Below are 15,262 nucleotides of genomic sequence, written 5' to 3' on the forward strand. Positions count from 1 at the left end.
CTCGTTACGTACTCAAATCTTTGTCACACCACATGTTCGATCAAAGCTCAGTTGCGTTGTTCAATGGAATTATTCGATGCTGTTGCCTTGTTAATATGTAATCAAGTAATCTATAAACAAATAACTAATCCGATTATGAGTATTTTAAAATGTAATCTGTAGAATGATAAAGGCCCTTTTCAGTTCTGTCCCCTAATCCCTTAACGATTGTTTGAATAATTTACATGGTTTTTGAGCAGATTACTTTTAAAATACCTGATGAGAAGTGATTTGCAACATTTAAAGGAATAGCTCACCTAAACTTTAAAACTCCATCATCATTTACTCCATCCTAGGTGTATATGACTTTCTTCTTTCAGCCAAACACAATCAGAGTTATAATAAAAAATATCCTGGCTCTTCCAAGCTTTATAATGGGATTGAATGGTAATTTAGATTTTGAAGCCCAAAAAAGCGCATCCATCCATCAAAAAAGTAATCCATACTGCTCCAGAGGGTTAATAGAGGCCTTCTGAATTGATGCGTTTTTGTGAAAAAAAGATCCATATTTATAACTTTATAAACTATAATCCGGTTTCCGGTAACGGTTGTCCGCGTGTTCACAAGAGAGTTGAGTTGCAGCATGTGACATAGGCATAGTGTAAGCTACGGTTAGAAGTGATTGCTTTTTTGAGAATTGGCTAGAGAGTTTCTGAGTCAATTGAAGACATATGGTTCAAGCATTAGCATAAGAGTTTAGTTTTAATCTGCATTTGTATTAACCTCACCTTCACTTTTATCTTATGAAATACTGTAGCACCATACCGTCCAGAGTTACTCTACAGTAGATAACCTGCTTTACATATTAGATACTGTAAAATCCTTTACATTTTAAATACAGAAAAAAAGAAACATATGATTATGAATTAATTGACTGTCCATTTTATCTAAATTAACTCTAATAAAAGTTAGATGAAAGGGGGCTGCTACCATCCTTTTTCTGCCTTTTTTTACCTATTTCATCCTCAAACAGTTTGATCCATTAATTTGACATTGCTCTAAGACCCTAGCAGAGACGTGGGCTGAGTTTCTCAAAAGCATTGTAAGCGTAAGTAGATCATAGCAACCACTGGTCTCTATGATCAATTTAAGCTTGCGATGCTTTTGGGAAATGCAGCCCTGAACTTGTTCAGCAAATGCTGATACTTTTCTATTTTCTTGTGCTGTGATATGTGTGAGCCTTTGATCTGTTCTCTTAACTTTAGAAAATTCATTTGTTGTCCTACTGCAGATCCATCATCTTTTGTGGTGGAAACGAATTGACTTGTGCTCCTTATGGACCTCTTCTTGGATGCCCTCCAAATGATCTCATGTTCCATAGATTCTCTGACTCCTCCTCATATGCCATAAATCATCGTGATGTAATCTTTCACCCTGCTGTTCCCACAGCTGGTGAAATTAAGTGCTTGTTCTCTAAGAGAGTATTGCATAGTGGTCAGTTAACCTTGGTTTCAAATTCCAGAGCAGACTTGACCATGATGACCGGTCATATTCCTCTGTTTCCACTTCCCAGTTATTTTTGACTGGGGCCTTACCCTTTATATGCAAAGTTGAGGACCTTTTTTGCAAAAGCGAATGAGAGGTTTTATAAGATTCAGAGTGTTTATGTATGATACTTTCATTTATCCCTGAAGATTAAATCTGATGTTCTGAGAGTATTTTTGTTGAGTGTGATACCGCATGACATTGCTGCTCTCTGCTCCCATGGCCAGGGGGAGGAATGTCTCTAAAATATTTTTACGAGACCTTACTGTGGAAAAATGTCTGGCTGTTTTGCCACCTACCCCTCCCAGATCTCCTCCTGAAATCCTGTAAAAAGCAGGATATCGACCCTAGGATGTCTTGTTCTGTTCTTCCTGGGGGTAAAACATTTTTGGCAAATTGCAAAGCAGAAACATTTTAAGAACACATTATAAGACAAAATGCAAGCCTTGTTGAACTAAAAAAGAACATAGAGAATCTAATTTAGTCATCATTTTCAAAATCTCAGTATAACAGGCTTTGCTCAAAACATCCAAGAATGTCCTTTTCTGCAAAGTTACAGCAAAAATGCTTTGCTGCCTCGCTGCCCCGTCAGTCAGTGACTTGACACACTCTATTTGTACAAAGGTTTCTCCAAGAAACTAGTTTCAGACAGGCTTCCAAGGTAACATAACATCTTGTAAAATTATCTAGAAGAAATTCAAGTGAGCTTTAGACATAAATAAATAGATATTTAATGACCACAATGCTTATTTCCTGGTAGAAAAAGAATCATAAGTCAAAAAAGGACATTCATGTGGGATATCATAGACTGCAAAGGATACCTCTATGCTGCCTTCAAAGACTGACCAGATGAAGAAGTCTTATTTGATAGTAAGCTGAGCCAACATTCGACTGAGACATGCCTTGATGTCTTCCTACCTCCATATACTGTCTGCAAATGCAGCATTTTTCAGGTTTCGTACACAGCAAGATCCTCAAAACACAAGACATAGGTGTAGAGGTTGAACAAAATGTGCTCATTTACGAGATAGTCCCACTGTTGAGCTTCTCCCTGGTGAGGAAATGATCCAGTTCTAAGGCTTGATGTGCTAATAACCCAGCACGACTTCTGCTCTCTGTATTCCTCCAGTTGTGCCCATAAAAATGGCACCGTGCAACATTACCATTCAAGCCTGCAGCTATGTCAAATCTCAGCCTAGATCAATTATAACGTCCAGCTTCTCATCCAAATCTCTGTCTAACAGATGCTGAGATTATATATGCATGTATCAAAATCTCATATTCACACATGTGAAAATCACTGATTAGGCATCTTGAGTGTGGGATGTGGGTGCATGGAGAGGGGATGTGAATCTGGTATGTTGGTCCATGTAATTTTCAGGGTATTTTGGGGTGAATATATTAACAAAGAGAACCTTAAACCTACAACTTAATCTGAGATCTGGGCTTCATATTTCCTGCTCTAAGTCGGTTGTGATTTAGGAGATATTAACACTTGGTCACATTGATACTCCTTCCAAACAGAACTATGTAAGTATATGGAAGTTCGACAGCCCAAAGTTGACCAAAAATAATATAAAATAATCAAATATAACAAATGACAGTCATCAAAGCCATGCTCTGTTTTTAGTTTTATATTGATGCACATCAAGTGCAGCAAATATTGTCGTCTGCATTAGTGTCATCATGGAAGTGAATGCAAATAGATTTGCATGTAGTTCAAGAATAGAAGATCAGATTTATATCCTTTTTGCAGAGACACGTTTGCGGTATGTGGCCAAATGTAAATGGAATGTGCATTTCCAATTGGTTAGTAATACTATCAATCAACGTGCATGAAGGGGTTTAATGTAAATAAGACCTTAATTGTAGATCTCAGATGTATGTTGCCCCATTTGTTATTATTTCTCGCTCTCAGTCTGTTGTCATGAACTGCCTTGCTGTTTTTTCATGGTGAAGGGGATTACACTGACATCAGAGAATGTTTGGTGTTGACACAGCATGCAGCTTGGTTAGTCCTCTAATTCCCCTGCTGTTCCTGAGACCAAACAGACAAATCTGCTCATTTTTCAGCCCAACAGCTTTGGGAATATGAACTAAATAGAGGAAAGAACTGTGTTTATAGAAGTGACTAAATGCAAAGTTCTTCCTCTGGTTTTAATTAGGTAAAACCCGGTGAGCAAGGAGTGTGCTTCCTTTCCGACAGATTGCACTTTGAATTTTTATGACAGGTTTTGTAAGGACAACTATATAAACAATACCCTAAAAGAAAAAAGAAAAATAATTTGCCCTAAAATAAAAGTTCTGTCATTATTTACTCACCCTCACCTCGTACCGACTCTTTTGTAAAGATTCTTCAAAACTTCTCCTTTTGCATTCAACAAAAAAAATGCCATGTCTTTAGCATGGGCATGGAATTGTTAACATAAGATGTGAGCTTTACACATGCTAAAAAACTTGTCTGATGCACAACAAAAAATTTATCAACATTTCATCTCTTGAAGGTCTCATTTTTTTATTGTCTTCTATGGTTTTGAGGCTGCTTTTCTTTCTGTTGTTTGTGTAAATCTCACCACAGTATTCTCCAACAGATGTTCACCTGATTTCTTTAAGATCACTTTTACACCTAAAATAAATGTCAAATGTCAAATCTATTTGTCTAGTTCATACATTTTCAAACATTTTCAGACATTTTTATTCAATAAAGGCTTTATTTGACACCAGACACACATAAAATAATGAACTGAAATGTGTTTCAGAAAATATATAAATAATGCAAATAGTGAATAGTATAAATTAGGTGTTTAGTTTTGTCTTATATTTTACCATTGAAATATATCCTTCATTCTATTGATAAGGAAAGAACATCCATATTCCTCTGCCATCATCCATCATAATGATTCCATCTAGCTGACAAGGAACTCTTAATTGAGGTGATCAGAACATTCACTCTGTCTACATAATGTTTGCATAACCCTTTCTGAGGGAGAACAGAGGTCTTGCCTTGAATGTTAATAAACTTTCTTGTACCTAATTGGAGAATCCGACTCCCCCACACCTTTAAGCCCATTTGGCCTATTCCAACAGGTCTCCCCCTTTTAATCGCTTGGCTTCAAAGGCTTGTTTGATGCACTGAGCCTCTTCTCTCCCCAGAGAGTAAAGTCTGCTTGGCCTTGGGGCCTGGAAAGGGAGAGGGAGAGAGAGGAGGGGTTTAGTGAAAGACAAGAACAGAATGCTTAAAGAAAACACTAAGTAAATTGTCTACAGGGCTGGTCATTAACACAGTACTAAGTGTTTTGCCAGGAGCTGTACCATAGGACTCTCTCAACACTTCGACAGCCTCCTTTGCTCAAGGGATCATGTTTAAAGACACCTGCTGCAAGGTCAGAGGAAACCCGGGTTGTGCCAAGAGTTTTCAAGAAAAACTGCGAGAGACAGGACTACATTTCACTCAAACCTATTAATCAAGTGTCTGAGGTAGAGCAGTCGCAGTTCTGTGCACACACGGGGATCATGGGCTAGTGTTTTTAGCGCTTCTTGAACAGTTCACGTGCATTGTGAAAGAAAAGTACTGCATGTTCAAGCATTTGTGCAATTCCAAACATTAGTAATGGCACAAGTTATTATACAAATCTACAAAGGTTGTACAATTTAACAGAAATTGTGCAGAGGAGATTAGTATTTCGCCAGACGCGGAAGATTGTAAACTAAAAACTGCAATTTCAGTCTCAAAATAAAAGCTCCAGGTGAAGGTGAAGTCAATAGGACAAAAATATATTACTTTTATATAAAACAAATCCAATCCACAAAATAATAATAATTCAGTATTTCATCATGCTGTCAAAGGAAATTTTTATTAGTGTTCAAAGTGACCTGGGTTCAAGCCTGGAAATAAAAATTATAGACATGAGAATGCATGATTTGTGCCAAAGAGTTTAAGACAAATATGTAACTTAATTATCAAAGATACAACTTCAAAATCCACATGGCTTAAAACATGCAATGGACATTATGTTACACTTTTACTAATTGTTGTTATTGTTAAAACAAAAAGGAAGAGCAAGAGCATAACCCTTCAATGACCAGACAGTTGGCAGTCTTGGCCATCACATCCTTCCAGAGATCTAACATCCTGTAGGATGTATCACTCATTGTGTCTGTGAATTGCGTAGAATGATCATTAACACAGAGAGAAAGAGGTAGGGTAGTGACAGTGGACTGAATATGTATAATGACAAATGACAAGTGCATCGGTTATTGCCCACCCCTCAATGACCAACACTTTCTTTTAGCATTGAACTTTAAGTCATGCTGCATTGTTCAAATGTATGCTAGATTGAAAGAGGACCTTTAGCTCGGTGGCAGATAAGCATAATGTAGATGCCCTTTGGAAGATTTTGTTCAAACCCCTTGTGATTCTAGAAGGTGGAAACAATGTTTGCAAGTGTTGAGAACACAATTAGAGAGTGCACAGTACCCTCAGACTGTAAGGTCAGAAAAAAAAAATCAATTTACCAGGCCATGACCAATCTGTGAACACCGAGGTCAATCTTTAATGCCATTGATTTGGTAGTGAAAGAGGTTTGTTTAAAGGAAGCCTTTAGAGTGTATGCAAATGAGTGATTTGGGTTTTGGAGGATTCTCCTTCACTCTGGTTGACCCACATAAACCCAGCCTCTCTCCTCTTCACTGTGTGATCCTGCCTCATTTATATGCCCATGTAGCTGGAATTCAATTGACTCTTCATTCACCCTCAATTCTATCTACAGTGAGATAAGGAAAGATATTTGACAGCTGTCAATTAGAGACCGCCCATTCTGATAGAACAATTTTTTTTTAAATAAGTATTTTACCCATTCATTTAAAAAACTTCAATAAAGAGATTTATGCTTTGAACCAAATAAATCAACGCTGAGATTAACACTTCAAAAATCGGACAAAAAGACGAAGTTAAGTTAACAGATAAAGTTGTATAAAGTTCCTAGATCGCATCTGATTTTCCACAACAAATGTTGTCAGGAGTTCTTTGTATACAGAGTGTTCTTAGACAGATATTTAATCAATGTTTTGTCTGCGGAACGATCCTAAAACACTTTAAACTGCAGTACAGCCCATTGAAGAAACTGTAAGTCTGTCTCTCACAGCCTTGTTGTAATTCCCATTAAAAATCAAAGATGGCGCTAGCATGAATAATGTCTATTGAAAATGATGTAATCGTATATAAAATTATATAAAATAAATAAAACTCTTGATTTAAGTTTGTTGATTATACAGTAAGTATAGAAACAATATAGTTTACGTTTATTGTGAAATACAAACATACAGTATAAGTAGTTTGAGAATGAAGGTAGACCGACTTTCAAAGTCATTCAAAGTACATCACAGAGGTGGGCGGTCTCTTCCAGGCTTGTTTGGCAGGCATTCTTTCTTCTGCTATAGTGGTGGTGGTGTAGTGGTCTAAGCACATAACTGGTAATCTGGTAATCAGAAGGATGCTGGTTCAAGCCCCACAGCCACACAATTGTGTCCTTGAGCAAGGCACTTAACTCCAGGTTGATCCAGGGGGATTGTCCCTGTAATAAGGGCTCTGTAAGTTGCTTTGTATAAAAGTGTCTGCCAAATGCATAAATGTAAATGTATAACCATCGAGTAAGAGCCTCTGCCTTTAGCTCACAGTAGGTCTACCTTTAAGGGTTTGTAACTTATCTATAAAAATCAATTATTCTGAGGAAAAACAAATGGGATTTTTACTTATAGAACCTGAGTGGTGCGCTCTATTCCTGCTTCTAATATAACAGCGCCTTCTCTTATTGGTGGATCTAGCTTTAGGATTGTGGGTAATGTAGTATTTACCAGAGAATTCCTCAAAGAAACCGTTTTTTTTTTTTTTTTTATAATGTTGAAATCGCTCTGGTTTTTGCCTTAGCATATGACATCATACAACACTTTCAGAGCTTATGGTAGGTCTGTCATGAATCTATTATGTGATCACTAGAAGCTATTGTCTGTCTGTTGCGTTCTGGTGCTGCTGCACCTTCTCTTCCACTGTATTGCTATGGAAACCAAACAGTAACAACAATCCTTACCACTACAACACATTTTTCTTTAGAGAGGCTGTTGGTGATCCTTTGGAGAATAGGGGAATTGTGGTCTGTTGTGTCATAATTAAACAGCTCCTTTGAAAGTGATTTTATTCCACAAAGAGTTTGCCTACAAAACAATGTCTTCTCAAAATAATTGTACCCATTGTATTTACATAAACAACCTGGGTTTTATTATGCTTTTTATTATGTGGAGTTATCCTTTCCTGTACATTCATCTCTCCTTATTTAAAGAAAGCCCCACTTTACTTTGACAAAGCTTCATTGTGTTGTCATTTAAACAATGCTGCAAAGACTGCTTTTGTGGCAACCAGGAACATCACAATTTTAATTGGCTTGTAGCTTCTTGCAACTGGGAGATACTTGTGGCAAAACAATATGTTGCAGAAAGTTCAAAGCATTTAGGCTTGTTAACTGTACACAGTTGGTGATCCACTCCGACAGGGAGAATTGGCTACAGGTAATTAGCCAGGAATGCTGTTGGTGATAAATTATTCATGACCTCAGACACTAATCTAGACTAGTAGCACTGAGCAAACAGGCAAAATGCAATCAGTTTGGCATCTAGAAATAAAGAGCAAGAGATAAAACGATGCTGATAAGTAACAGCAGTCATTAATATTTCACCTGCTTTAGTCTTGGGTTTGGTTTGATTTAAGCTAGTGTGATGCTCGCTCTGTCACAATTCATTTTTTACTGGAACAGCAAAGTGAAAAATTCATGCACATGCTGTTTCAAAGTAGTACACCACAGGGAGCGTCATTAATAATGAATCTTCAATCTCACAGCACTCCAAGAGTCGTATTTACTACATGCCCTGTGCCAAGCTCTCCTCTGAGTCTTCTGTGTGGAGGAGTGGGGTGTTTTTTTCTGTACTGAATGTTTCATCTTGCTTATGTGGATATGAATGTTTCATCTTGCTTATGTGGATATGAATGTGCCTAGGTGTTGGTTTGGTGTATTTAAATATGTGCCATGTGTTTCTTTTCACAGCTAATAGGAATAGGAGGGGTTGAGAGTTGAAAAATACCATCCTTTGACCTGAATCCTGAACAACATCCAAGAACTCATGGTAGGTGTTTTTACTTATTTACATTAAAAGAGCACCTGTGTAGTCTTAAGGTATAATTCACCAACAAACAATAATTCTGTGATTTTTCACTCACCCTCATGTTATTTTCCCATGGAACACAACATTTATAAATTTCATGTAATCTCTTTGCTGGTGTTTTCCATTCAAAGACAGTTGAAATTTACCATGTTATCCACCTTAAAATGTCTCAATACAATTTATGCTCTATATTCCAAGTACTCTGAAACCATGTGACAGCTTTATGTGAGGAACCACACACTGAAATTTAGTCTGCTATTCTCTAAAAATATTCCTCTCCTCTCAGATCTCATTCTCCATTCCCCATATTCCAATTTGTGGATTGCATACAGCTATCAGCTGAGAGAACCAATGCTGATTGGTGTCGGTGAGCATGTTTACATGCGCAGCAATACATCGAAAACCATAAGAAATCTAAATATCTCATGTAAACACAAAGAAATCTGTGTTTACATGAGATTTGAAATCTTGCTTGCACACACTGGAAGAAGCCGTTAAGAACACCAGGTCTTTGCATGCAATGCATAATTGCAACCTGGTCTTGTATTTACTTTATTATAGTCACATTATTATTCCTACATATTTGCATTTAAAAAATTTGCATTTTTTTGTCCAAACAGTAGATATTTCACTTAAATGATACATGTAATAAACCAAGTTATGTAATTTAGCAAAGTTTTGCCACAGTCACATTCATTTCTAGTGATGAAGATGTGAAATTGGGGAAATGGGTTCAAATCTGTGTGCTGATGAGTTTATGCATAAACAGTTGACCTAACATGAAGGAAAAGAGTTTAAGGCGTTTACATGCAAATGCATGTTGTTATTTTTTTTAAAGCATCTTGCATGAAACTCACTCGGTGAAATCAACCCTGCCATGGTGCTTTGACACACTATTTTTGTATCTGAATACGAACACAGATGAGATTTCAAAACTTAGGCAGAGGCAACTATTATCAGTGAATAACAACTTAAATTTCAGTCTGTTCCTTCTACAAAGCTATCGTGTGGCTGTAGAAAACTTTGAATATAGGAATAATGGAATATACTGTCTATATATACTGTATATATATATATATATATATATATATATATATATATATATATATATATATATATATATATATATATATATATATATATTAGTCCTTTTTAAATTTGACAGACATTATAACTGTTAATGTATGGCAAAGAGCTGCTTAAAGACTTTTAAAAATATCTCCTTTGTGTTCTAGAGATTAAATAAATCTGTATTTTAAGATAAAATAAAATCAGTATTTTACATTTTTAAAGAACTGTTAATTTAGCCTTTTACATTTCCAGTATTAGAGGTTGATGTGTGTGTTGTCCTGCATTACATTTTCTCTATGTGCTTAAAAACACCTTACAGATATGATTACAATCAATACCTCTTCCATTTTACCAGTATAAATGGGATTTGGTCTGGTCAGGGCAGAAATTATGCTATACACATTAATTGCTTTGTGGATTCATCAATCAGTGCAACATTAATTCAGTCCCTAAGTTATTTGTGCTTACAGCACACTTTCACTTGCACCATATTCAGCAGATTGTTTCATTACAAAAGCAATGCACAAAAATGAGCTGAATGGAAATACAGTGAAATCATGTTGTTGACAGCCTTGTTTGGCTGGCTTAGGGCTGTTGGTGTGTGCTCAAAGCCATTGTGACACTGTCAACAGCAGGGAGGTGTTTGTCTTCTATAGAAGCAGCATCTATTATTTCTGTCTGTCATGGCTGAGCTGCTGCTCTTTGTGGAGAACTGATTTACATTGAAACTCAGTGCATTAAAATTCCACGCACACTCCAGCAATACACAAACGTGGTGCTCAAAGTTAAAGGTCCCGCTGACAGAGATGCATCACCCCACAGTTCACCCCGAAATCCAACCCTCTAATGCCAAATGTTGATGAAGATTTGTGGTTTGTCTTTTATTTTTGCCCTCTAAGCCTTTTAAGTTGCTTTGGTAAGAAAGTGTCTGCAAAGATAATGCATTGAAATGGAAATCGCATATCTTAATTTGGAAACTGTCTTTTATATTTCTCACAGACACCGTTTCCTAAAGTGATAGTAATCATTTACTCACCCACGTATTGTTCTTACTTAATTTCTTCTGAAACAGAAAAGGAAATGTTTGACATAATGACTTAGTTCATTTTAATTGTTGGGAAAAAAGATGCAAGAGAACATATTTTAACATAAAGAATGGTACACATCAAATGTAATTTATGATTCTGACAACTATGTCAAGTGAAATGCAAGGATTTACTTTCTATAGATGACCAGGTATTCTTTTTGTTATATGTCGATTCTGTATGATTTTTCTGATTTAGCACTGATAACATTGGCCTGCTAGACAAATGAACTCCATTTATCAGAGTCTATTCTGTGAGCTCTGTGTCACTGGATGAGCACGTGATTTGATTAATATGCTTATAATGGCACAAATGCTGCAGAAATGTAATGCTGCTTGAAGGAATGCATATTCTCTCAATTGAGCAATTGAATACATCGCAATACTTGAAACCATAATGTGTAACAATTCCCCCTGCGTTTTCATACAATGATATCACTATCATATACAGTCTGTATTTATGCTTACAACTGTCATCACTGAACATATGCACTTAGGGAGCATCATCAAACTCTATACTACACTGAAGACTGGAGGTCCTCCTCCAGATGACATGTTGACAGGCCTGTGAGTAATCACTTATTAGACAAATGGTAGTCCAAGCTGTGCTCCATCTGTAGAAGACTTCTGCTCTAAGTGGCCACATATACATGCCACTTAGCTCAATCGGATTGAAAAGCCTTCATGTAAACACAAAAATGTTCAGATTGAACTGGATCCTAATTAAATTTCCATCCAATTGAATGGGGTGGTGTAGACCTAAAACAGTAATAAAGAATAATTACAAATATTAGCCATCTAAAGGTTTGAATCCGTCTATTTCTCAATCGTATTTAAAATACCTTGCGCTCATGCTCAGAGATGTGATGCGGATGTATGTTTATACACGATACTTTTTGCGTGAACCTACAAAGCAATGACAAAAAGCATTATTAAGGGTTTGCAGGCTCGCACTGAATATTCTGCAGGGCACATATGTTCTTTCATGACATCACATAAAGCAAAAAATAACACTGTGTCATTCTTAATAGGGACTTAAGAAGAGTCTTGGTCGACCAAGTTTTGATTGGTCTGTTGGTCGCAGAAAAAAAACGTCCACAGGAAACCGACAAACCTTTTTATTACCTCTGGTTGGATGCTTGATGGTACTATGGGGTCATTTTCATAAAGCAGGGTTAGGGTTAAGCCTACACAATAAAGCAAGACACCTTTATTTTAAACTTTGAACTTTTTAAATCTTTATAGTTTATGAAACTGGAAAAAATTAAGTGCAATTTAAAATGTGTATTGTTCAACATTTTGAAAGATGGCTTTAAAACAGTTGTGAAGGGTAACATCTTTCTGGCAAAGAACCAAATTCATCTGTGCATTCTCTAACGGTCGGGTATTTAGTTGTCCAGGAAAATACATCATGTGTGTGATTAAATTCATTTTATTCCCTCCTTCACGATATATATCACAAGATCGAATTACATCGGCAAACCACGGGCTGAGGGATTGGTGAATATTCTTGCTTTAGGGATTCTGCATAAAAATTTTTGATGAGCGCCGCCCTGGCCCGCAGAACCAATCGAGTAGCCGTGGGGCGGAGGTGGACCGAAGGTGGCAGCCCAGGCGAGTCATCAGCATCAGACTCCGCTGTGACACTCTCCGATGCAGCGGCGAAATCGCATCCAATTCCAGGGGCTCGAAGGAGAATGCTGGCTGGCCGCGAGGCAAGCCGCACTCATCCCAAGTTCGGACGGAAGCAAGCAAGCAAGCGTGCCAGGGGCAGGTGGTTCGTGGGGTTTTACGCGGTGAAACCGAGCCCATCGTCATCCCCAATCACCTTCAACACCAGCCGGGTCATCCTCAATCCCGCGGGAAGAAGAAACGAAGTGGCTTTAGTGGCTTTCTCCCGTGAGGAAAGAAAGCCGCGACCGGAATGTTGCCATGGCTATGTTCTCGCACTGAGAACATGAACCATTCATAAAACACTGCCTGCGTGTGTTCGCAGCCCAGGCACACGTGACAGCTTTTATGACGTGAGAAGTGGAGAGAAATCTTTTAGAGGAAATAAAATCTTTTAGGAGGAGAAACACTCTTTCAGACAATGAAAGAACTGTCAAAGCACCCAGGGGCGTGGACTGCACAGCATGCAGAGAGGAGAAAGCTGCTGGAATGCGCCGTAGATCCAACTGCAGTGCTTATCGCCAATAGAGGTGAGTGGAACAGTGTTGAACTCAGTTTTCAGACCCAACCACTTGGCTCCGAAGAAAAAATCTGTCTGACATTCGCTCGCCCACCCTTAATGGGGGGGGGGCATACAAATTCACATGACATTGGACTTTTCAAAAAGTTCAGAGGTACGCGAGGCTCTCAGAAGATCGACACAACGTCGAGTGAGTGACAGAAGGGGAAACATTATTTCAGTGTTTCTTCATCTTTGCAATTTTATGTTCCAGGGGTTCATTTTTAATCACATTACAGTCACATTAAGACCCAGACTTTGATTTCCACCCCACCAAACAATTTTGCACTTTTTTTTTTTAACTAAATCAACTAAAGTTTCAGGGAATTGCATGCTTGAGATAAAATATGAGACAATTTATATGTGTCAAAGAAAAATCAAGGTAAATATCACTATATTTTTATAACTTTATAGCTTCTAATCAAGCTTTAATTTTGCCAAATTATGCATAAAGTGTTAAAATATTGTTTTACTGTCTATTAAGGATAAATAAAATGTTGAAATATTTAACTCCATGACAAGGAGTTGGTCATTTTATTTTAAAAACATTAAAAACATAATTTCCATCAATGTACACCACGTATTTCAGTTTCATACAGTTTCATGGCTAGTTAGAAATTCAAATGGTGAGAAGTAAATGTTCACAATTTCTTTGCCATTGGCAGGTGTGTCTAACTTTTTTGGACTCTCCCCCCACCATTCTAGGATAATACAAATCAGTATAGAAATATGCTTGTTCTCAGCACTGGAAATCATCTCACCATGTATCCTGAAATCCTTAACTGGCTACATTGTACTGCCCAAAATAGCCAAAAATTCAAAAACTTGCTTTGTGGTCCTGTATTTTTGAGTTTCTTAGATGTATTACCCTCTCTTTTACTTGTAAACATAATTTTTTTCCTGCTTTCCAAGATCATCTCAGTCCAAGGTGTGAGGAGTGGACTGTTTGAGGTTCTTGAGTTTGTGATGTTTGACATAAGGTAAGAAGGGAAGGGAGAAAATATGGGCCCTGTAGGAAAACAAATCTAACTTGTGGACTCGGTTGTTGATATTTGGAACACATACATGTGGACAAACTTTTTCCCATGACAGTTCAGCGCTAAACCTCAAGCTGTTGGTCATGTCATCTTTACCATCAGTGTTTGTAGGAAAGTTGGCCTGTACTTATCTGTAGCTCAAATTCATAAACATTTATTTAATAGGCTATTTAAAAACAAATAAATGATGCATGTAATTAATTGTCAGCCTTTTCAGTGCAAACAACCACATTTCTATGTAAATTAGACTTATTAGAGATTGTGCTTTTTTGACAAAAGTCAGCACTATTTGCCTGTTGCAATTTACAATCACTATTACTGCCAACGGATATTTAAAAGAAATGTTTATCTAATTTTTTCTGGCAACTATGGCAGCAGTTAATCATCAAATGATAGAGAAGAGTTATAACAGGCAGACAGTCAGAAGCTCATTGTAGTTGAGTGCACGTTCTGCATTTTCAATAGACACTTCAGGTTCTTAGATTGCAAATAGTCCCTAATGTGGGGTAGGCTACTCTGCTGCATCCTCCACAATTTAGCAATTAGAATCAGCCTGCAAGTTAGGGAATTGAGGCATGCAAATTGTTAAAACTACATACAAATGTGAATAAACAATGCTACCAGTGGGTGAAGTTTAATTTTAGTGAATGTTTTTCTTGTGCTAGTAAACATACTGTCTACAGACAATGACAGAGATTCATTGTTATTTCATTGATAGGCTTTGGAAAAATGTGTTACAATTAATTTGGGGTTTTGAGGTTCAAAGTTCCTGGGAACATTCCCTGAATTAGAATGCATCTATTGTTGAACAATGATTGCCCCAAAAATATCAGCTTCTTATGCAGTGTGTGGTCTTTTTGATTTATCAAGCAAATGATTGTGCGATGCCTCTTTCAAGACTGAAAATAAATGGCATTATTCTTAAAGAGGAACAATATCAGTGAATACAGAAGAAATTATTTGAACAATGTCACTTGCTAGATTCAATCAATTTGACCATCACTTCATTAAGTGTTTACTAAATAGCTAATAATTACATAGGTTTGATTCAATAAAAAGTAAAAGTCCAGTACCAAGGGTAATCCCTATAGTACTAATGAACTA

At 37.1% G+C, this 15,262-nt stretch overlaps 1 protein-coding gene across 1 annotated transcript in view; it reads left to right on the forward strand.

The window, feature by feature from the left end:
- Nucleotides 1–15,262, forward strand: part of LOC127623105 (tetraspanin-18-like) — a 51,937-nt gene that overhangs the window by 17,604 nt on the left and 19,071 nt on the right. The window contains exon 2 of the mRNA XM_052097360.1: nucleotides 8,619–8,697. Within this exon, the coding sequence (XP_051953320.1) occupies nucleotides 8,695–8,697 (3 nt within the window). The 5' untranslated portion in view covers nucleotides 8,619–8,694. The remainder of the gene's footprint in view (nucleotides 1–8,618; nucleotides 8,698–15,262) is intronic.

The sequence above is a fragment of the Xyrauchen texanus genome, chromosome 29 (genome assembly GCF_025860055.1).
Source record: "Xyrauchen texanus isolate HMW12.3.18 chromosome 29, RBS_HiC_50CHRs, whole genome shotgun sequence".
In the NCBI taxonomy this organism is placed as follows: domain Eukaryota; kingdom Metazoa; phylum Chordata; class Actinopteri; order Cypriniformes; family Catostomidae; genus Xyrauchen; species Xyrauchen texanus.